Source organism: Pecten maximus, chromosome 14 (genome assembly GCF_902652985.1).
Source record: "Pecten maximus chromosome 14, xPecMax1.1, whole genome shotgun sequence".
Classification (NCBI taxonomy): Eukaryota; Metazoa; Mollusca; class Bivalvia; order Pectinida; family Pectinidae; genus Pecten; species Pecten maximus.
Window position 1 is genome coordinate 17,328,793 of NC_047028.1, and position 25,467 is coordinate 17,354,259.

The 25,467-nt window shown below is 37.8% G+C and overlaps 1 protein-coding gene across 1 annotated transcript in view; it reads right to left on the reverse strand.

Annotated features, from left to right (window-relative positions):
• Nucleotides 1–25,467, reverse strand: part of LOC117342348 (diacylglycerol kinase delta-like) — a 134,987-nt gene that overhangs the window by 27,097 nt on the left and 82,423 nt on the right. Inside the window, exons 7-17 of the mRNA XM_033904491.1 lie at nt 16,965–17,097; nt 13,745–13,851; nt 13,148–13,273; nt 3,504–3,683; nt 3,118–3,200; nt 2,535–2,643; nt 1,920–2,059; nt 1,340–1,397; nt 841–935; nt 586–640; nt 214–294 (exon numbers count right to left, since the gene is read on the reverse strand). Of these exons, the coding sequence (XP_033760382.1) occupies nt 214–294; nt 586–640; nt 841–935; nt 1,340–1,397; nt 1,920–2,059; nt 2,535–2,643; nt 3,118–3,200; nt 3,504–3,683; nt 13,148–13,273; nt 13,745–13,851; nt 16,965–17,097 (1,167 nt within the window). The remainder of the gene's footprint in view (nt 1–213; nt 295–585; nt 641–840; nt 936–1,339; nt 1,398–1,919; nt 2,060–2,534; nt 2,644–3,117; nt 3,201–3,503; nt 3,684–13,147; nt 13,274–13,744; nt 13,852–16,964; nt 17,098–25,467) is intronic.

Here is a 25,467-nt window from a genome sequence, read left to right on the forward strand (position 1 = left end):
AACAGGTAAACCCTGAATGAGACCTACTGGGAAACATGTAAAACTCTAGTCAGTTCTACTGGGAAATAGGTAACTCATGACAGAGTTCTACAAGAAACAGATAAATCATGAGAGTTCTACTGGAAATTGGACTTCCTTCACTCTGTAATGCTCAAATTTGATCAAAACCCATTCAGTCGTTCAGCACTAGTAGCAATGCATGGCATAACCTACCTGAGATGTCGATGTAGATGCTTGAGCTTCTTCTTTTAAAGTGACGAGCAGACTATCTAATTTCTCATTCAATACATTACACTGAAATCAAATTGTAATTTCATATAAATATGTGACCTTAAACGATACAATGTTGTTTTTATGTTTTAGTAGGTCTAAAACTTTTCAGAATGGTCTGATCAAATTTAACTTTTCTCAATTGAAAACAATATCATCTTCACTCTAACCAACTCAATTCTCTAAAACAATTAAATCTAAAATATTGGACCAAATTGTTTTCTAGATTAAATATCTATCTTTAAAACATTTATACGACTTGAGCCAGAATTTTGGTAATTCTATAAAGGGGAATAACTCTAACATGCCATGTACCTCGTAGGATTCTCCAACTTTGGCAACAAAATCTTTAACAGTTTCACATAACACTCTGAAATGGAAAAGATTATTTTGATAATCTACAACATGAAACAATCTTTTACATTGAATTTTTATCTGACCCTGAATATATGAAAGCTGAAATGTTATTGTTTTTTATCATTTCAACAAAAGAGAAGTAATGACATGTATGTTAATGTGAAAAGTGAATACTACTTTCATATTGTTGTAAGTCTAATCAGAACATCTTACTTTGCTGAAGAAATGACAACAGAATGATCTTCGGAATGTAGAATCTTGGAAAGATGATTGGCGACCGAGTCTTCATACACAGATATAGGGTCAAACTGCAGAGAGAAAATAACTATAAGAGATATTTAATGGAACAAGAGCATTACATTATACTTCAACAATAAATTGTTGTCTCTATGTTTGACAAAATCTTTTAATGAATTATTTTCTTCCAAATTATTTCTATTTTAAACTGTTCTAAACAATCAACTACAAGATTGTACAAAAAATGAAAAATTTGTTCACATCAATTTTCCTTCCATCCCTTCTTTGAATATTTGAATAATAGTACACAAAATTCCAGTTGGTGTAGGGATGAATACCCCCATCAAATTGCACCAGAATACATTAACATCACCTAGATGGCCCTTTAAAAGTCTTTCAATGAGGCCAAATACCTGCTAATCAGGTAAAATTTCAAATGAGTAGCTGAGTCCTACACATAGGAGGAAGTCTATACCTGTTGAGACAGTTTCCGAGGGGGAGGCATAGTACCCTCGTATGTCCATACACTCCATCTTAAAACATAAAACAAATGGTCAGCTACTGTAGTTCAATCACCACTTCATTTTAAACATCTTTTCCAAATATTGTAAATCACTCAGATTTCATGAATACTTTTTATTTTGTGAACATACCTCTTAAGACATCTACGCAAACACATGATTTTGTGAAAGCTGACCTAGAAATGACTTTAAATTCACAAATAATGAGCTTTTAGAATCATGGACTCTACAGGACTCCTATATTGGTTATCGATAGCTTGGCCGCCATCCAGGTGTTATTTTCGAACAAGTAATTGTGCAGGATTTGAATTTGTGATTGACTCTCTTCATGTATTAACACTGAAAATAAATTCCTATGCGAAATATAAGTGATTTACAGTCTGAAGAACACACTACAATTGCTATCTGATCCTTTAAAATCTGTACAACTATCTTAAGACAAATAGGAGGAGAAAGACCCCATAATTTATGAACAGACGATGGATGGACTGAGACACAGCTGTTAATATCAACGTTAGACTCCCAACATCTTACCTATCTAACATCTTGATTTGTGAATGTTCCAGTTTTTCCAATATCACAGTCAGTTGAGTATCTGCTTCAAATGTTGCTCCCCACCCTAGCACTCGTGCCAAGTCATTGCCAGTCCCAAAAGGTAGCACCCCAACTTGACACTACAACACAGAATCAATACAGTGCATGTCATGGTAAGTCGCAATAAACAGAACACAAAAGGTGGAGTTTTCTTGGCAACTTCTAATCTTAAACACAGGAGCTTATTCTGACCCCCATGCCTTGTGATCAATACAGCCAGGCTGTTTTTTGTTTTTGTAGTTTGATTTTTTTTTTTTTAAATGTTACATAATAATTTGTTCATTTAAGAAATAAGGACAGACCTAGTGATTTTATTTCTGATTCAAGGCGAACCTTGACGAAGACTTTTTTAAGTGCTGTATTAACAACTGAAGATCTGCCAAGATATATACCTGATATGTCACATTCAAAAAGTTAATTAACCGATTTATCCGCATAAACAAGAAGATCACTGTTCTTACTCCGATCTCCATTACAATAGATGGATGTCTATTTCACAATGACTTCCCATAGCATGCCAATACCCATTGTGTCAGGTCGGTACCAAAATCTTACCTGTCGATGTAGGTCTAGTGTATCTATCTCCGACAACACCCAGCCTACACTTCCATCACCCCCACACACCAAGATTCGGAACTGGTCAAATTTTTGGAATAGTCTTAACCTAGAATGAAAACAAATTGTAAGAACTGCTGATACAACACAACACATGCAATAATAACGATCAGATTAAACTTTATACTTTAACAGGAAAACATGTAAACCATTTAACCAGTTGAAGATCTTCCTGCGGATGTTGTCAGGTCATCTTTACTTATTGTTGATTAACAGGAAAAAGCATATCGGGTATTGCTAAAACAATACATCTAAAAATAGTAACAGTGACCTTGACTTTGACCAAAAACTTGTATGAGATAAAATTGTTTAAATGTTAAATATTATCATGCTTTCCATGAACTTTAACCCCAGTATTGTTGTTAGTTATACTGGTATTTAATATGATTTGTCAAAATCTGTTCCCATCATAAAGAATTAATGCTTGGTAAACTTATGCGGGACAGACATAAATAAATCAATATCCTTCACTTACGATCAACACAGAGGGAATTCTACACATGGTAAATGAATTAATGGTTACCCTGGGTGAGGTCCTCCGTTCATGAGATCAAACACCTGAGCAGGATTTAATAGCTGCTTAAACCGTCGTAAAAACTTCACTCCCTGAAACAACAACAACACATAAATATCAATGGTAATCTTTTCACACCAAAACACTTTTTATTTATCACTCAATGAGTTTACTTAATAACATTGCCCTGCATTATTTTAAGCTGAATTTCCTTTTTTATTTTAAGGAAGGGAGATAAATCTTGCACAAAATGTGAGGTAGCATACACCTTTAAATCAATTGAGGAACCTTTTGATAATGTCATTGATAGATATGTCTTTTTCAAAAGAAGGGAAGATAATTGAAGCACAAAATATCAGGTAGCATACAACCTTAATTTCTTGGAGAAACTGTACCTGATTGTCACCTGACTTAGTGTTTACAAATACGAGGAGAGGTGAGGTTCCTGCTGGACGAGTGGCCTCCCAGTACCCGTCCGAATCTATGTTGTTGATGGCAATTGGAGGTAGAATGGACACTTTGCATTGGCCTAAGGGACACTGGGACTGGAAGTACTCCTTACACGCTGTGTGGACCTGTAGCATAACAGATAATACGTAGAGAAATGACACATTTAATACAAATGTTGTGTGTTTGCTGGGTTTATTGCCCCGTGAACAGGAAGGGTCATTCTGAGAATGGGTCTTTATGTAGTAGTTGGTGACTACTTCACTGAACAACATACAGGAGCCCCATCACATGCCATTCACAGCAATTAAGATAAAGTGTCTTGCCAAAGGACACAACCACGACAGCACAGATCGGCCCGTTTCTCAAGATTCCGGAGGAACATAATCTGACACAGGTAGAGAGTGTTTGTTACAAGGAGTTTATGAAATGAAATTTCTTTTTAATATATATAAGCTGGAAATACACTTTTTCTAAAGTTGGGAAAAAAAAATCATAACCATTACATCAAGAAGGGTCAATGTTATTGTTGAATTATCATTAAGAAAGTAAATACAATATTAGAATAACTTGACAGAGCTTACAGAGACCAATAATTGAATTTTATTACTAATACTTCAGTCATTTTTTAAGATGAACCTGAAAATTTAGGGCTTTTTCCAGCAAAAAAAAAAAGTTTGAAATTAAAAAACATATTTTTCATGGCAACAATTTGTTCAAATCCTCCAGACACAATGTACTAACAATTAAATCTAAAGCCAACATATGTACATAAAATCTGGCAAAAAACACTTTCAAAGTTTCGGCCACTCAACATCAGATTTTGTATGACAGATCTTGTCAATGATGAAATGAGAAAAAAAGAAATAGTGAGAGTGTAATGTGATTTATTTGATCTATGTACACTGTCTAAAACAATCTAAACATGATCTTTGTTACTCAGTTGACCTTTCTCTGTCCTGTAAAACTAATTTGATGAATTGAGACTTGACACACCTACACACAGTTACATGATATAAATCTGATTTTATTGCCGATATCAATAGCTCTGCCTTCATGTCTCCTCCATTCTGTCTCACATTAACAAACTATACAGTTGTCAGTTTCAATAATAACGGCTTTGTTTTTAGGATGAATGATGGGTATTAAATTTTATATTCAAACTTTATAGAGTAAAACCTACCTTAGCAAAATCCTGTCTTAAACGATGCATCTCTATATGACCTCGGTTTATTTTTAGTATATCTTACTAGATATCGTCACTGAGTAAAATGCATTCCACAACTTAATACCTTGACTACCTTCGGCTATATCTGTAATAAACAACTCCATTCCACTGGAAATGACTAGAATTATTCGCCCCTTCTGAAGCTTGCACCACAATATACTACATTTGTATATCAGAACTTCACTATCTGTGTCTTCGAACAGCTTATTACTTTGTATCCAGCAATGTTTTGAATTTAATTGGCTAACAAAGACAGAAGGGAAATGGTTGTCTTTTATACCCATGTTTAGAGACAACCCATGTTAACAGACCAACCCTTGTTGAAAGACAACCCTTGTTGAAAGACAACCCATGTTAAGAGACAACCCTTGTTAAGAGACAACCCTTGATGAAAGACAACCCTTGTTGAAAGACAACCCTAGTTGAAAGACAACCCATGTTAAGAGACAACCCTTGTTGAAAGACAACCCATGTTCAGAGATCCCCCTTGTTAACAGACCAACCCATGTTAAGAGACAACCCTTGTTGAAAGACAACCATTGTTGAAAGACACACCCTGTGAGCTGACAACCCATGTTAAGTGACCACCTCTGTTAAGAGACTACTCCTGTTAAGAGACCACCTCTGTTAAGAGACTACCTCTGTTAAGTGACCACCTCTGTTAAGAGACTACCCCTGTTAAGAGACCACCTATGTTAAGTGACCACCCCTGTTAACTCTTTCCGTACTCACGACGACTACAGACGTCACAAAAATGTGCTCTTGTATCCTTCATGACGACTACACACGTCGCAACTAACATGCCTTCCATCCTTTGTGACGACTCAAATCGTCGTAAAACATCGCGAAAGATGTTGATATCACGTGCTGGTTTAGCATAGTCATACGAAGGAATTGACATGGAAATGATATTTTTAAGAAACAAGAGGCCCATGGGCCTTAACGGTCATCTGACAAACACTTACACTTACAGCAGGGACACGCCCCTCAATCCAGCATTATTACCATCAATTATTTATCGCAGCCAGTTATGTTTTAGATCAAATTTGGTTTTTATCCATTTAGCTTGTCCAGAAAGAGCAGCATCATAAAGCAAAATTTTAGCCAAGTTCCCATTTTTGGGGCATGCCCCTCTGTCCCAATGTGTCAGACAAGACTCATTTATATCAATTAGGATTGCCTTTCCCCAATGATGTTTCATACTAAATATGTTTGTAATCAATTAAGGCATCAAGGAGGAATTGCATTTTTAAGAAATGTTTAACCTAAGCGCTTAGAACTTTTTGCCCCATCTTTTTTTCCCCAGGGGTCAGACCTGTCTCATTAAAATATGATTGCCGTCACCTTATGTTTCACATCAAATTGGGTTGTAATCCACCAGAAGGTCACACTAGCCTCGTTTATAGAAAATATGACCACCCTTCCCAATGGATGTTTCACACCATATTTCGAATTAATCCACCCAAGGATTAGAGAGAAGTAGGATTTTTAGCAAAAAATCACCAAAGTTCCCCTTTTGGGGCCCCGCCCCTCTGGCCCTAGGGGTCAAACTAGTCTCATTTATATAAAATAAAATATGATTGTCCTCCTCCAATGATGTTTCACACCAAATTTGGTAATAATTCACCATGGGGGTTAGGAGTAGTAGTATTTTAAAGCAAAATTTCATCAAAGTTCCCTTTTTGGGGCCCTGCCCTTCTGGCCCCAGGGGCCACACCAGCCTTTTTTATATGAAATATGACCACCTTCCCCCAATGATGTTTCACACCATATCTTGTTGAAATCCACCAAAGGGTTAAGGAGGAGTAGGATTTTATAGCAAAATTTCATCAAAGTTCCCCTTTTGGAGCCCCGCCCCTCTGGCCCCAGGGGCCACACCAGCCTCATTTATATGAAATATGACCACCTTCCCCCAATGATGTTTCACACCATATCTTGTTGAAATCCACCAAAGGGTTAAGGAGGAGTAGGATTTTATAGCAAAATTTCACCAAAGTTCCCTATTTGGGGCCCGGCTCCTCTGGACCCAGGGGTCAGACCAGCCTCGTTTATATAGAATATGATTGTCCTCCTCCAACGATGTTCCACACCAAATTTTGTAATAATCTACTTTTGGGTTTTGGAGGAGTAGTATTTTAAAGCAAAATTTCATCAAAGTTGCCCTTTTGGGGCCCCGCACCTCTGGCCCCAGAGGTCACACTAGCCTCATTTATATAAAATATGACCGCCCTCCCCAAATGATGTTTCACAACATATCTGGTTGAAATCCACTAAAGGGTTAAGGAGGAGTAGGATTTTATAGCAAAATTTCATCAAAATTCCCCTTTTGGGGCCCCGCCCCTCAGGCCCAAGGGGTCACACTAGCCTCATTTATATATAATATGACCGCCCTCCCCAAATGATGATTCACAACATATCTGGTTGAAATCCACTGAAGGGTTAAGGAGGAGTAGGATTTTATAGCAAAATTTCATCAAAGTTCCCCTTTTGGGGCCCCGCCCCTCAGGCCCAAGGGTTCACACTAGCCTCATTTATATAAAATATGACTGCCCTCCCCAAATGATGTTTCACAACATATCTGGTTGAAATCCACCAAAGGGTTAAGGAGGAGTAGGATTTTATAGCAAAATTTCATCAAAGTTCCCCTTTTGGGGCCCCGCCCCTCAGGCCCTATGGGTCAAACCAGCCTCATTTATATAAAATATGATCACCCTCCCCAAATGATGTTTCACACAACATCTGGTTGAAATCCACCGAAGGATTAAGGAGGGGTAAGATTTTATAGCAAAATTTCATCAAAGTTCCCATTTTGGGGCCCCGCATCTCAGGCCCCAGGGGTCACGCCAACTTCATTTATATAAAATATGACCACCCTCCCCCAATGATGTTTCACACCAAATTTAGTTGTAATCCACCCAAGGGTAGAGGAGGAGTAGGATTTTATAGCAATATTCACCTAAGTTCCCTTTTTGGGGCCCCGCCCCTCTGGCCCCTGGGGTCAGACCTGCCTCATTTATATAAAATATGATTGCCCTCCCCCAATGATGCTTCAAACCAAATTTGGAAGTAATCCACTCAAACGTTAAGGAGGAGTAGCATTTTGAAAGAAAAAGTTTACGGACGGCGCACGGCGGACGGCGCACGGCGGACGACGACGGACGAAGCACGATGACTATAGGTCATCCTGACCCTTTGGGTCAGATGACCTAATAAAAAGCAATGTAGATATCGTATTGATGAAATATTTTACGTACCAGAAGCATATTCATTCGTTAAGATTGTCTATTTCAAAGAATTCCGCCGGTTCATGCCGGGTTGTTTACATAGCTACAAAATGGCGGCCACAAATTTACTTTCGTTTTCTGCGAGATTGTTGATGTGTTAAACACAATAAAGCTATTAAAAACGATAAAATATATATAATTGAGTAACATTTATCATCAAAATAAGTAAGAAATACGTAAATTATTTTTACACACCGAAAAAACGATGTTTTGGCTGCGTGATTTCTTGCACACGTGTGACACATGTGCCGATCAACATGTCATTTCCCGCAATTCTGCCTGGTGATTTCGCCGTATTTTAAAGGAAAAATTGGGTAAAAGAGTTTCTGTACTCAGTACTCGTTCCATATGATAAACTTCATTTAATATTAAGCATCATACAACAGTGAAAGATCAGTAAAAGATCGTTTTATCGATGTCTGATGTGATAGCCATATGCTCCAATACACAAAGGACCTACCCAACATCCACTTCCGGTAGCGACCGCGAAATTTGAATGAGTACGTAAAGAGTAAAGTGACCACCTCTGTTAAGTGACCACCTCTGTTAAGTGACCACCTCTGTTAAGAGACCACCTATGTTAAGTGACTACCCCTGTTAAGAGACCACCTCTGTTAAGTGACTACCCCTGTTAAGAGACCACCTCTGTTAAGTGACCACCTCTGTTAAGTGACCACCTCTGTTAAGAGACCACCCATGTTAAGTGACCACCTCTGTTAAGTGACCACCTCTGTTAAGTGACTACCCCTGTTAAGAGACCACCTATGTTAAGTGACCACCTCTGTTAAGTGACCACCCCTGTTAATAGACCACCCATGTTAAGTGACCACCTCTGTTAAGTGACCACCTCTGTTAAGTGACTACCCCTGTTAAGAGACCACCTCTGTTAAGTGACCACCTCTGTTAAGTGACCACCCCTGTTAATAGACTACCTCTGTTAAGAGACTACCCCTGTTAAGAAACCAACTCTGTTAAAAAGCCATCCCTGTTAAGATTGATCATCAAATATTTTCTAAACTTCAAATTATAATTTTTTTTTAATCCTAATAAACTCCATGATATAAGCATTAAAATCCAAGAATATTAAATATGTTTTATCATTCCTTTTGTAACATAGCTCCTCACCTACACAGAAAACTCTAGTACATTTTGTAACATTGCAGATATCTATTGATTTTAACCCTCAGTATTATGAGGAAGAAAATCGTAATTGATGATAATTTTCAGCATCTGTGACTTCACACTGAGCCAATGTGTCTCAAAATTATATTGATCTGCTATAAAATAATTCTGTGCAATTATACTGTATTAAGTTACAGGGAAATATTCCCACAACTTAAATCTAATTAACTGTTATTGTAGTCATCTTAAACAGATTTTTATTAAATCAACTAGTATATCAATCAACACAAGTCAGGAAACCAATCTTCTCCACATTTTTTTAGCTTTAGTTTCCTTATTGATGTGAAGAGTACAAAACTAATCAATACATACAAGTTTAACATTAGTATTTAGATTCAGCAAGCATTTAAGAGAGTATTCTTGTTAAAAAGTTCAAAATTACATGAATGCTTTCAAATGTTTTTAAGCATATGTGTAGTTTTAATTCATTATCTAAATGTCCCAATTGATTGCAAGAAAAGCTCATTTGATATGCTGGAAAGTTCACTGCAAACTTAGTATGATTTTTTTGTAAAATCTAATGGTATGATTTTTGTGATGAACATGAACAGCCAGGGTCATTTAGAAGCAGGTTCTCCTTGTAGTAGATGGTGGCTACTTCACTGAATGACATAAGGAGGCTCACCGCATGCTGTTCTAATTCGACTTCGTTAAATGTCTTGTCTAAAAAACAACAATGATAAAACCTGGCAGTCTGTGATTTCAGCTTCCTGAGAATCACAAACAGCCCTGAGTCAGGAGATAAGCTCACAACTGGGATCACCACCTGTAGTTCGATTCTCAACTAACAGTTATTGCCACCCACTTTAACATTAAAACATGCTGGTAGTGTTCATAGCTACCTACTTAGCCTTACACCAGAGACATGTAGTTTGAGCACACTGCTTTCATCACGCACATTATATACGTGTTATCACACACATTATATACGTGTTATCACACATATTATATACGTGTTATCACACACAATATATACGTGTTATCACACACATTATATACGTGTTATCACACACATTATATACGTGTTATCACACACATTATATACGTGTTATAACACACATTATATACGTGTTATCACACACATTATATACGTGTTATCACACACAATATATACGTGTTATCACACATTATATACATGTTATCACACACATTATATACGTGTTATCACACACATTATATACGTGTTATCACACACATTATATACGTGTTATCACACACATTATATACGTGTTATCACACACATTATATATGTGTTATCACACATTATATACGTGTTATCACACACATTATATACGTGTTATCACACACATTATATACGTGTTATCACACACAATATATACGTGTTATCACACACATTATATACGTGTTATCACACACATTATATACGTGTTATAACACACATTATATACGTGTTATCACACACATTATATACGTGTTATCACACACATTATATACGTGTTATCACACACATTATATACGTGTTATCACACACATTATATACGTGTTATCACACACATTATATACATGTTATCACACACATTATATACGTGTTATCACACATTATATACGTGTTATCACACACATTATATACATGTTATCACACACATTATATACGTGTTATCACACATTATATACGTGTTATCACACACATTATATACGTGTTATCACACACATTATATACGTGTTATCACACACATTATATACGTGTTATCACACATTATATATGTGTTATCACACACATTATATACGTGTTATCACACATTATATACGTGTTATCACACACATTATATACGTGTTATCACACACATTATATATGTGTTATCACACATTATATATGTGTTATCACACACATTATAATGTTACACACACTTATATACGGGGTTTACCATTATATAGTGTTATCACACAATTATATACGTGTTATCCACCCTTTTACGTGTTATCACACCTTTTATACGTGTTATAACAAATTTTATACTGTTTTCAAACCCCTTTATATGTTTATCACACACATTATTTGTTTATCACCTTAATTTGGGGTTTTCACACACCCTTATATAGTGTTTTCACCACATTATTATGTTATCACACATTTTGGTTATACCTTTTTTTGTTTATATACCCAAATTTTAAAACCCGAGTACAAAATACCCACCAGGCCTTCACCAGGACATCGCCAGTCCTGATTTTTTGGGACCTCCACACGTTTTATAACAATACATTTAGCCCTAACTGGGAAGGGGTTTTCCCTTCTAGCCATGGTGTGGGATGCGATCTGTAAAAAACAAAATATCAAAAACCTTTAAATTGACAGAAACTTTTTAAAAATTTCCGTTTTAGCTACTTCACAATTGAGCAATCAAAATTTTGATCTTATTAACCCCCCCATTTAAAATACTGACCAAATGAAACCTTGGAAAACAGTTATCCTGTATTGATCGAGATTAGAGATGTAATCTACTGAAGCTTCCAAGTTTAACATCCAGTGATTTAATTCATTATTAATGTCCCAATTGATTGCAAAAAAGCTCATTTGATATGCTGGAAAGTTCACTGCAAACTTAGTATGATTTTTTTGTAAAATCTAATGGTATGATTTTTGTGATGAACATGAACAGCCAGGGTCATTTAGAAGCAGGTTCTCCTTGTAGTAGATGGTGGCTACTTCACTGAATGACATAAGGAGGCTCACCGCATGCTGTTCTAATTCGACTTCGTTAAATGTCTTGTCTAAAAAACAACAATGATAAAACCTGGCAGTCTGTGATTTCAGCTTCCTGAGAATCACAAACAGCCCTGAGTCAGGAGATAAGCTCACAACTGGGATCACCACCTGTAGTTCGATTCTCAACTAACAGTTATTGCCACCCACTTTAACATTAAAACATGCTGGTAGTGTTCATAGCTACCTACTTAGCCTTACAACAGAGACATGTAGTTTGAGCACACTGCTTTCATCACGCACATTATATACGTGTTATCACACACATTATATACGTGTTATCACACACATTATATACGTGTTATCACACACATTATATACGTGTTATCACACACATTATATACGTGTTATCACACACATTATATACGTGTTATAACACACATTATATACGTGTTATCACACATTATATACGTGTTATCACACACAATATATACGTGTTATCACACACATTATATACGTGTTATAACACACATTATATACGTGTTATCACACATTATATATGTGTTATCACACACATTATATACGTGTTATCACACACATTATATACGTGTTATCACACACATTATATACGTGTTATCACACACATTATATACGTGTTATCACACACATTATATACGTGTTATCACACACATTATATACGTGTTATCACACACATTATATACGTGTTATCACACACATTATATACGTGTTATCACACACATTATATACGTGTTATCACACACATTATATACGTGTTATCACACATTATATACGTGTTATCACACACATTATATACGTGTTATCACACACATTATATACGTGTTATCACACACATTATATACGTGTTATCACACACATTATATACGTGTTATCACACACATTATATACGTGTTATCACACACATTATATACGTGTTATCACACACATTATATACGTGTTATCACACATTATATACGTGTTATCACACACATTATATACGTGTTATCATACACATTATATACGTGTTATCACACATTATATATGTGTTATCACACACATTATATACGTGTTATCACACATTATATATGTGTTATCACACACATTATATACGTGTTATCACACACATTATATATGTGTTATCACACATTATATATGTGTTATCACACATTATATATGTGTTATCATACACATTATATACCCGAGTACAAAGCTACCTACCATGGCCTTACACCAGAGACATCGCCAGTCCTGTAGTTTGAGCACACTGCCACACGTTTTATCACACACATTACATTTAGCACTAACTGGAAGGTTTCCTTCTAGCCACTGGTGTGGCATAGCGATCTGTAACAACAAAATATCAACATGACTCTTTAACTTGACAGAAACTTTTTAAATATTCCGTTCTAGCTACTTCAGACAATAGTGAGCAGTATCAAATTATAGATGCATCTGATTAGACCCACATTTAAAAGTACTGACCAAATGAATCCTTGGAAATCAGTTATCCTACTGACATGGTCCTTAATACTCCAGTGTAGTCTAATTGAAATTGGTTCAAAAGTTGAGAAAGATTAGTTCAAACAAGATTTGTCCAATTGAATAATAGGTCTTCTTTTTGTTATTATGTTCAACATGCTTTGTAAATTAATACCAACATCCCTCAAAAATCTTATAAACCAATTTTCAGCTTAATCAGAAAACTCAATTATGTTCCAATCATGAGCCCTCATTATGTTTCCATAGAAACGGTTTTGAAAAAAACCCAACAATAACATTTAATGTGAATTGCAGCCTTTGACCTCTGACCCTTACCCCATCCTCATCCTCTATGATGTCCTTGCCTATAGCTGCCAAGGTTGCCCACTTACAGTTGGCTGCAGCCTTCACTGCACAGCGCTTGTGAGCCTTGAACTTACATACTGCAGCAAAGAAAACAAACAGTCATTCACTTCTTTATGTCCACTTTTCTACAGTTGTTTTTGGTATTTTTTTTATATCTTCTAGTGGCATTTTAAACTACAGATTAGTAGTATGTTTTGTCTGGTGTCACTTCTTGTGACTTTATCAAAGTATATTTCTGTACTACTTTGGTTCCCCAAGGGTTCAAAATGAGTCAGAAATTTGAAGTTAATATTTTTTCACAATATAACACTTAATACATATATAAGAGCCAAAAAGAACAAACAAATATTGTCATCCAAAAACAATTATCAAAGGTAAAATGGACCTTAAAATGCAGTGTTTTTTCCACCTTTTTCATTATGTAGCAAATTCTAATATTTTAACAATATGACAAGAGTAAAGATCAATGTGTTTTTCCGTTCTATTGTATGTATCAGTAAATATACTGTACATGTTGTATATATACACTAAATTTTTATTCATAATAATGTTCTTTTCATGTTTAATCCCTTTGTAAGTTTACGTTGTCAAGTACACACAACTCTAACAAAAAATGTTTGGTTTAAGGAGTTAAATGCTCATTGGTCATAACTGACGACATTAAATCTTCCCCTAGTGACCATAAACATCATCAATGTAAATCTCACAAAGGCTTAGTCAGTGACTAGCGTCACTCCAACCTGTGTAAACATCCTAACTATCTGATGTGGAGAGATCATGTCAGACAGTCGTGATGGAGGTGTTGCTTACGTAATCTACCAAGCTGCCCTAGAATCGTGGCAGACATCCAGTTTAGTGGGGCTTTCATGTATGTCCAAATAAGGTGCTCTTCTCAGTCAAAATCTTATGCCTTAAAGACACAACGTCAAACTGGCTATACTCATATACAGATGAAACGTAAGGTAGCAGTTCAAAGGTTTCACAACTCACATCACTCAAGACAACAGAATTCAAGGCCTTTTTAGGGCCCTAATCAAATTTTCCAATGAACTTTTTGCAAGGAATAAAAGAAACTTTACATGAATGATTTTTGCAGTTCCTGATGTTTATTGTTTTGTTTGATTTTAGCACCGGCTCACATATTTGTCTGAAGTCTATCAGTTTGAAATGCAATGCAATTCACCATTGTAAAATTCAGGCCATAGACCACAATCCAGGGCTTTCCAAAGCCATAGACCACAATCCAGGGCTTTCCAAAGCCATAGACCACAATCCAGGGCTTTCCCAGGCCATAGACCACAATCCAGGGCTTTCCAAAGCCATAGCCCACAATCCAAGGCCATAAACTACAATCACCGACTTTTCAAGGCCATAGACCACAATCAAATGACTTTAATTTTAGGCCATAGACCAAAATCAAAGGACTTTTTAAGGTCAGACCACAATCCAGGACTTTTTAAGGCCATCGACCACAACGGAGGGCTTTCCAAGGCCACAGACCACAATTCAAGTCTTTCCAAGGCCATAGACTAAAATCCAAGGCCATAGACTACAATCCAAGGCTATAGACCACAATCCAAGGCCATAGACCACAATCCAAGGCCATAGACTACATTCCAAGGCCATAGACTAAAATTCAAGGCCATAGACCACAATCCAAGTCTTTCCAAGGCCATAGACTACAATCCAAGGTCATAGACTACAATTCAAGGCCATAGACTACAATCCAAGGCCATAGACTACAATCCAAGGCTGTAGACTACAATCCCAGGCCATAGACCACAATCCAAGGCAATAGACTACACTCCAAGGCCATAGACTACAATCCAAGGCCATAGACCACAATCCAAGGCCATAGACCACAATCCAAGGCCATAGACTACACTCCAAGGCCATAGACTACAATCCAAGGCCATAGACCACAATTCAAGTCTTTCCAAGGCCATAGACTACAATCCAAGGCCATAGACTACAATCCAAAGCCATAGACTACAATCCAAGGCCATAGACTACAATCCAAGGCCATAGACTACAATCCAAGGCCATATACCACAATCCAAGGCCATAAACTACACTCCAAGGCCATAGACTACAATCCAAGGCCATAGACCACAATTCAAGTCTTTCCAAGGCCATAGACCACAATCCAAGGCCATAGACCACAATCCAAGGCCATAGACTACAATCCAAGGCCATAGACCACAATCCAAGGCCATAGACTACAATCCAAGGCCATAGACCACAATCCAAGGCCATAGACCACAATCCAAGGCCATAGACTACAATCCAAGGCCATAGACCACAATCCAAGGCCATAGACTACAATCAAAGGCCATAGACCACAATCCAAGGCCATAGACCACAATCCAAGGCCATAGACTACAATCCAAGGCCATAGACCACAATCCAAGGCCATAGACCACAATCCAAGGCCATAGACTACAATCCAAGGCCATAGACTACAATCCAAGGCCATAGACTACAATCCAAGGCCATAGACTACAATCCAAGGCCATAGACTACAATCCAAGGCCATAGACTACAATCCAAGGCCATACAGCAAACTTCTTCTCGATGCATCCTGGATCTCAATGAGGAATCCTATTGATAATGTCAATTGTTTGGTACTGATAGTACTGTGTCAATGATTAATTTTGCGGTGTTTTATTAAAGGAAAACAACAACTTCAAATGAAACAATTGATTGGAATGAAATTCAATGTAGAAAATAATTAATAACAACATCAACATACATCCATGCAATCATGTCATTCAGTTTGTCAAACAAGCCAAAGCTAATAACAATAAACCATGAAGTGACAATTGGAAAAGGGCTAACTTGCATACAGATACAATCTGCTTATTATTATTACCATTTTTGTTTCTAGAAGCAAGACCTTATTACCCGTGATACACTGAAATCAAATCTTGAATATTTCAACAAAACAATTTTTACTCGAATTTAAAGTCTTTTGTTATTTGTCCTTGAATAATTAGTTAGTTACAGTAAGAAGGTGTTTCAAGCTATTTCACATTGGTAAGTTGTGTACAAGATCTGCTATAAATCTGTGTAGAGAAAATTCATTTGTTGGTAAACGATTTTAAATTAAACAATAATTAACTGAAACTATTCGATTCCTGAATCCATTTTTTTTCTTCCTTTAGACAGATATTTGTACAGAATGACAAACCTTCACATGAAAGTCCATGGGAGGTAACTCCAGACAATGCCTCTCGACAAACATTGCAGTAGGTTGGTCTAGCATGGGAGCAGGCATACCAGTTGTGCTGGCCAGACATCATCTCCCGCTGGCTGGCATTGCCCTGAAACACACAAATACGTAAAACATTTACAAATTGTTCTGCAGTTTCATCATTTCATTTTCAAGGAAGATTTAGTGTCAGTTTAAAAAAAAATTTAAAAACAACACATCTAAAGCTCTCATTTTGACCAACATATGCCTTAGAACAACACATCTTTTTAACTTTCCCTTTGGATTATTACCACACTTTTCTCCAAGCATTACTGTCGTGAACCCGTTCAGGAAGGGTCTTTTCCAGATGGCAGACAATGACATCACAAAAAGTTGCTGTGCACATCAAACTACAAAATAATTGTAACTTTTTCTGCCAAACTTGCTACAAATTTTGGAAGACAAATCAATAATGTAAACAAAATTGTTTTCCTTTGTTTTTGTAAATATTACAGGGTTGTGAGAATAAAGGTAATATTACATAAAAACGGATGTCATATGGAGATTGTTTCTGAAAATAAATATAAACATTAGGCTGTTTTGATGATTCAATATGAACAAAATGAATGGCGAATCTCGTCTCGATGCCCAGTTTAACAATTTTACCAACTTTGTGAAGGATTAGTTGTTTATTAACCAAACCGCACCAGATAGATATTGTAATATATATTTTAACTATTTCTGAGTAAGAATTTGTACTTGTCTTGGTCAGCTTGTACTTATAAATAAGTGATTTTGTAGCTTGAATTGCACAGCCACATTTTGTGACCGTCTTGGTCTGCCGTCTTGAAAAGACATGGGTACAAGACAGTGAGAATTACTGACGATTCCTTGGAGCATGAAACACCTGTATAACTTAATTCATTTTTCGACGCATACCATCTCTTACTAATTTCAAATTTATAGGAGCTGCTCACTGGTGTGCCTAGGTAAACCCCATAAAGATGTTTTTTTTCTGGTGGACTTCATTTGATTTTTTAAAATATTAATAATTTACTGAAAAGCTTGATTAGAATTAGGGTAAATACTGAGTCATCCTCTTAAATAAGGAAGGTTGGCGAATGACTAGGCCTATTACAGAGATTGAATGAGAACTGTATTGTATTGTAATGTAATGTATTGTACTGTATTGTAATATATTGTATTGTACTGTATTGTATTGTATTATAATGTATTGTATTGCAATGTATTGTTTTGTATTGCTTTGTATTGTAATGTAATGTATTGTACTGTATTGTATTATATAATGTATTGTATTATAATGTATTACATTGCAATGTAATGTTTTATTGTATTGTATTGTTTTGTATTGTAATGTATTGTATTGTATTGCAATGTATTGTAATGTATTGTAATGTATTGATGTTGTATTGTACTGTATTGTTGTTGTAATGTAATATGTTGTTGGATTGCAATGTAATGTAATGTAATGTAATGTATTGTAAAGTATTGTATTATTTTACTGCCCCTTGACACAGAGTCATTTAGGGACAAACAACACCAGATGAAAAGGACACACAGAAAGAAACCACCTTAAACTGTTAACTTAAATGTTAAATGGTACAAATAACCTGAAAACCACTGATTTCAACTGGTTACAAAGCACATTATATTTTATTGTACAGTTCTATAGCATGTAATCAAATTATAAGTGATGCAGAAATTGTATTGAATCAGCATTTCATCACGACTCTGTTTGAAATCACAGCACTTTTACAATGAAATTAAATGAGAAGTCATTGGTTTAAAGACTACCAGGTATTTTTGTATATTTGTGTAATTATAAATATAATTCAATAGTTATCTGTCCTTAAACTTTGATTGGATTGTCCGACTGCCAGCTTTACAGTCTCTGGATGAAATGGAAACATGAATGCAGTCTATTTTTAGTAACAATGATCATAACCTTTGACCTACTGGCCACTAAAACAACCCCCACATATGCATCCATTTCCTGTCCACATAAAACTACTAAAGAATTAAGCCATTAGTGTATGAGAGCACAATATGAGGTGGTTTTCATTAGCTACCTTTGGACTGGTAGAAGAATCAATGCCCAGCTCCTGAACAATGTCCACTCCAGTATGCTAAGTGTAGCCTTCTTTTAGTGTTAGGAATCTGTTGTCATTTCATAATCGATGATTGGTTATAATCCGTTTAAGTATTTTGATTGATTGTCAATTAATGACCAGTTAGCCAGCCAGGGTGGGTTTTTTTTCTCACTGGTTTGTCAATGGTCTTTTATGTCACAATTTGGGGAAAAAATTGATGAATTAGGAAGGAAATCTTCAGGGGTAAACTTGAAATTTTGGGAATTTTCCTTAGATAAGAAATAATTTCAATGGGGATTGTGGCCCACTTTATCTCGGGGCCCCAAAAACTCACACAAAAGCCCTGCCAGTGAACTCAAATTGTATGAATTTCGTTATGTTCGTACCATTTGGTTGGTGTGCCCACATGGTCTTACTGTAAGTTTTATATATAATCTACAAATTAGTTAAACAAACCAGAAATCCTAAAGGCTTCTGCAACACTGAAATATTGAACTCATTTAATGAATTATATTATGATATTGGAATTCATCTGAGATTGTATATTGATGTTGACAGTACATACCATATACTATGGTATATACCAATCCAATACTGACATTTTCAGGATTTTGACAATGAACTTTGATCTTCAAATTTTTTGACAGATTTCCATTGAATAGAACAGCAAACAGACTGCAATAACAGCTATCAGTTGTATCATGAGGTCATATTTAAGATGACGTCATGATTAACATATTCTCACTGCCGAATATAGCCAATCAAACTATCTATACAGAAGCTGTTGTGAAACGGTAGTATAAACAAACAAATACCTACCAAAAATTGTCCATACTCCATACACTTTCCAGTTTTGTTGGAACATTTGAATTGTTTTTGAGGTCACATAAGATTCCCGATAAGCCACATCCGTTTGGCTGACATTATACAGATAAAGTCTATACCTCTACATACCTTGTTCCCTACAAGACCAATGCACTTTAGGGCAATACTGGTAGTGTTTACACAGGTAACATAATTACCTGTCACTGTGTATCTATCACATGTCACTTCTCGGAGACAATTACAGGTATGATGGATGGTGTAACCTATGACCTTAACAGGCCACTACATACGACAGCTGGGTAATTAAACCTACCGAGGTGATTATAACGGACAAACACAGGAAATCAGAGCTACGTCAGAACTAATATTTTGGAAATAATTGACACATTTGTCTATGTGATGTATAAACAAGGTTTATCAACCTTCGTTTGTTCATTACATTTTTTTCATATCTATTTTATTATCTATGTGGTAGAAACTTTATATTGCAACCCTGGTAAATACTAGCTGCAATATGCCGTTCGGCTGAAGAGATCTTCTCTTAAGCTCGATCTGTTGAGCGTGCATGCATGAAACTAGTAAGCCAGAGGTCCTTGGTTCGATCCCAAGCGGAGGCAGTGATTAAAATTTAACTAATCATGTGCTCTGTTACTTTAACGTTTCTTTAACAGGACTTTCTTGTCTGATTTTTGGAAGAAAATTGTCAAAAGCATCATATTTATCTGGAAATAATCTTGGGGAGCCAATGGTAAAAATCTTGTTCAATGTAAGGGGTGGGCTTCTTACTGCGTATATATATACATAGTGAACCGAAACTTAGCTCGAGTGCTATCTTGAATTTCCACCACGTGTCAGTGGTACATGGACACCTAGTATCAATTTTACATATACAGTTGATGCTTATTTCTTGTAGTGAGGCATAATTATTGATCAGAGTTGTTTTTTTGTTATAATTTCAGAAAGAATAAAAGTTTCAAGCCTAATGATCAGATGAAATTGACATTTCAAAAGTTTTATTCACGGTCAAATGGGATATATTGATAAGAAAGCAAAATAAAGAAGTCAAAGTATGGAAAACCATCAAACTGGCAGTCTTCATTATTATATATATTCGTTGAATTCTACGGGGCTTATATTTAGAGGTTGTCCCAATTAAATCTAGTTCCACAGGTATTAAAATTTGAGCAGCCATGCTTTATAAACTTTTTACGGTAAACATTCCATACATTTGTTTATACTGTATATATAAATAATCGTTGGGTATTTATTTTCGTGCTATATTCAATGACAGCAAATATAGGGAAACGAAATCCCCCACTAATATTACCATCTATATAGCACTCAACTGATACATTTTGATTGACATAAAAATATTGGTAAAGAACTGAATCTCTTCAAAAATAAGCAGCAAATCCATGTTGTCAGTCATGCCATGATGGTTTTTAACATGGTTTGCTGAATCTGGAAAGACCTTCAGGCATTTTCTATTTACATAAGACTCCAAACAATATCTATTACAAGTAAATGAAACGGTTTTTTTTAATGGAAACTAATAAATGTGTTAAATTTTGTTTTCTCTCAATGTATTGTCAATCTAATCAAATTTTCTGTTTGTACAAAATTGTTGAGCAAGCAGACTTTTTTTTTGGGCTAGCAGATTTTTAGAGTCTACTAGCTCGCCCTGGATTTGTGTTAAGAAACCATAACTGTGTTAGTCAAAACATTTTATTCGCACTTGTATTTAATTAATCATTTAATGTCTTAATCTAATTTACATCGCATGATATTTTCTCTCTGGTGTACTGTACTGGTAATCTAGTTTGTACCAGGAGTGCTTCCTCAGGTTTTAATATACACATATCCATTTATATCCAGTGATCCATACATATCAAACCAACACTAAGTCGGATCTCAAACATTGTAAAACCTCACTCTGCCAGATCTACAGGAATCCCAACAAATGCTCTAGGTAACCATGCTTGCACATCAATACTGTTACAAATTAATATATATTTCAGACTTATGTCTGCAGAATCCTATTAAACAGGGGGTGGGCGTATTACTGACATCCCCCCCCCCCCCCCCCCCCCCCCCCCCCCAGGAGGGGGCTTATTCTCAGAATTCCTTCTACTATGTAGAGGAGGTCAAGTGGCATGGGCACCGGCTTATTACTGTACACTCCCGAATGAAGATGAGGCAAAAATTTGAGATAGGCTTATTACTATACACTCTTGAATGTACAGGAGGTCAAAAGTTGAGATAGGCTTACTAGTGTACACTTCTGAATGTACAGGTCAAAAGCTTGGGTGGGCTTATTACTGTACACTCCTGAATGTACAGGAGGCCAAAAGTTGAGATAGGCTTATTACTGTACACTCCTGAATGTACGGGAGGCCAAAAGTTTGGGTGGGCTTATTTCAAGACCTCCTACCCAATGAACAGGAGGTCAAACTCTGGGGTAAGCTTATCATTGGATACCCTCTCCCATGTACTGGAGGTCAAATGTTGGAGTAGGCTTATTACTGGACTTCCTCTCCCATGTACTGGAGGTCAAATGTTGGAGTAGGCTTATTACTGGACTTCCTCTCCCATGTACTGGAGGTCAAATGTTGGGGTAAGCTTATCATTGGATACCCTCTCCCATGTACTGGAGGTCAAATGTTGGAGTAGGCTTATTACTGGACTTCCTCTCCCATGTACAGGAGGTCAGATGTTGGGGTAGGCTTATTACTGGACTTCCTCTCCCATGTACTGGAGGTCAAATGTTGGAGTAGGCTTATTACTGGACTTCCTCTCCCATGTACTGGAGGTCAAATGTTGGAGTAGGCTTATTACTGGACTTCCTCTCCCATGTACTGGAGGTCAAATGTTGGGGTAAGCTTATCATTGGATACCCTCTCCCATGTACTGGAGGTCAAATGTTGGAGTAGGCTTATTACTGGACTTCCTCTCCCATGTACAGGAGGTCAGATGTTGGGGTAGGCTTATTACTGGACATCCTCCCCCATGTACAGGAGGTCAGATGTTGGGGTAGGCTTATTACTGGACTTCCTCTCCCATGTACAGGAGGTCAGATGTTGGGGTAGGCTTATTACTGGACATCCTCCCCCTTGTACAGGAGGTCAGATGTTGGGGTAGGCTTATTACTGGACTTCCTCTCCCATGTACAGGAGGTCAGATGTTGGGGTAGGCTTATTACTGGACTTCCTCTCCCATGTACAGGAGGTCAGATGTTGGGATAGGCTTATTACTGGACATCCTCCCCCATGTACAGGAGGTCAGATGTTGGGGTAGGCTTATTACTGGACTTCCTCTTCCATGTACAGGAGGTCAGATGTTGGGATAGGCTTATTACTGGACATCCTCCCCCATGTACAGGAGGTCAGATGTTGGGGTAGGCTTATACTGGACTTCCTCCCCCATGTACAGGTCAGATGTTGGGGTAGACTTATTACTGGACATCCTCTCCCATGTACAGGAGGTCAGATGTTGGGGTAGGCTTATTACTGGACTTCCTCCCCCATGTACAGGAGGTCAGATGTTGGGGTAGGCTTATTACTGGACATCCTCCCCCATGAACGGGAGGTCAGATGTTGGGGTAGGCTTATTACTGGACATCCTCTCCCATGTACAGGAGGTCAGATGTTGGGGTAGGCTTATTACTGGACATCCTCCCCCATGTACAAGAGGTCAGATGTTGGGGTAGGCTTATTACTGGACATCCTCCCCCATGTACAGGAGGTCAGATGTTGGGGTAGGCTTATTACTGGACTTCCTCGCCCATGTACAGGAGGTCAGATGTTGGGGTAGGCTTATTACTGGACATCCTCTCCCATGTACAGGAGGTCAGATGTTGGGGTAGGCTTATTACTGGACTTCCTCGCCCATGTACAGGAGGTCAGATGTTGGGGTAGGCTTATTACTGGACATTCTCCCCCATGTACTGGAGGTCAGATGTTGGGGTAGGCTTATTACTGGACTTCCTCTCCCATGTACAGGAGGTCAGATGTTGGAGTAGGCTTATTACTGGACTTCCTCTCCCATGTACAGGAGGTCAGATGTTGGAGTAGGCTTATTACTGGACTTCCTCCCCCATGTACAGGAGGTCAGATGTTGGGGTAGGCTTATTACTGGACTTCCTCTCCCATGTACAGGAGGTCAGATGTTGGGGTAGGCTTATTACTGGACATCCTCCCCCATGTACAGGAGGTCAGATGTTGGTGTAGTCTTATTACTGGACATCCTCTCCCATGTACAGGAGGTCAGATGTTGGTGTAGGCTTATTACTGGACTTCCTCCCCCATGTACAGGAGGTCAGATGTTGGGGTAGGCTTATTACTGGACTTCCTCCTCCATGTACAGGAGGTCAGATGTTGGGGTAGGCTTATTACTGGACATCCTTCCCCATGTACTGGAGGTCAGATGTTGGGGTAGGCTTATTACTGGACATCCTCCCCCATGTATGGGAGGTCAGATGTTGGGGTAGGCTTATTACTGGACATCCTCCCCCATGTACAGGAGGTCAGATGTTGGGGTAGGCTTATTACTGGACATCCTCCCCCATGTACAGGAGGTCAAATGTTGGAGTAGGCTTATTACTGGACATCCTCCCCCATGTACAGGAGGTCAGATGTTGGTGTAGTCTTATTACTGGACAACCTCTCCCATGTATGGGAGGTCAAATGTTGGTGTAGTCTTATTACTGGACATCCTCTCCCATGTACGGGAGGTCAGATGTTGGGGTAGGCTTATTACTGGACATCCTCCCCCATGTACAGGAGGTCAGATGTTGGGGTAGGCTTATTAATGGACATCCTCCCCCATGTATGGGAGGTCAGATGTTGGGGTAGGCTTATTACTGGACATCCTCCCCCATGTACGGGAGGTCAGATGTTGGGGTAGGCTTATTACTGGACATCCTCCCCCATGTACAGGAGGTCAGATGTTGGTGTAGTCTTATTACTGGACATCCTCCCCCATGTACAGGAGGTCAGATGTTGGGGTAGGCTTATTACTGGACTTCCTCGCCCATGTACAGGAGGTCAGATGTTGGGGTAGACTTATTACTGGACATCCTCCCCCATGTACAGGAGGTCAGATGTTGGGGTAGGCTTATTACTGGACATCCTCCCCCATGTACAGGAGGTCAGATGTTGGGGTAGGCTTATTACTGGACATCCTCCCCCATGTACAGGAGGTCAGATGTTGGAGTAGGCTTATTACTGGACATCCTCTCCCATGTACAGGAGGTCAGATGTTGGGGTAGGCTTATTACTGGACATCCTCTCCCATGTACAGGAGGTCAGATGTTGGGGTAGGCTTATTACTGGACATCCTCCTCCCCATGTACAGGAGGTCAGATGTTGGAGTAGGCTTATTACTGGACATCCTCCCCCATGTACTGGAGGTCAGATGTTGGGGTAGGCTTATTACTGGACATCCTCTCCCATGTACAGGGAGGTCAGATGTTGGGTAGGCTTATTACTGGACATCCTCCCCCATGTACAGGAGGTCAGATGTGGGGTAGGCTTATTACTGGACATCCTCTCCCATGTACTGGAGGT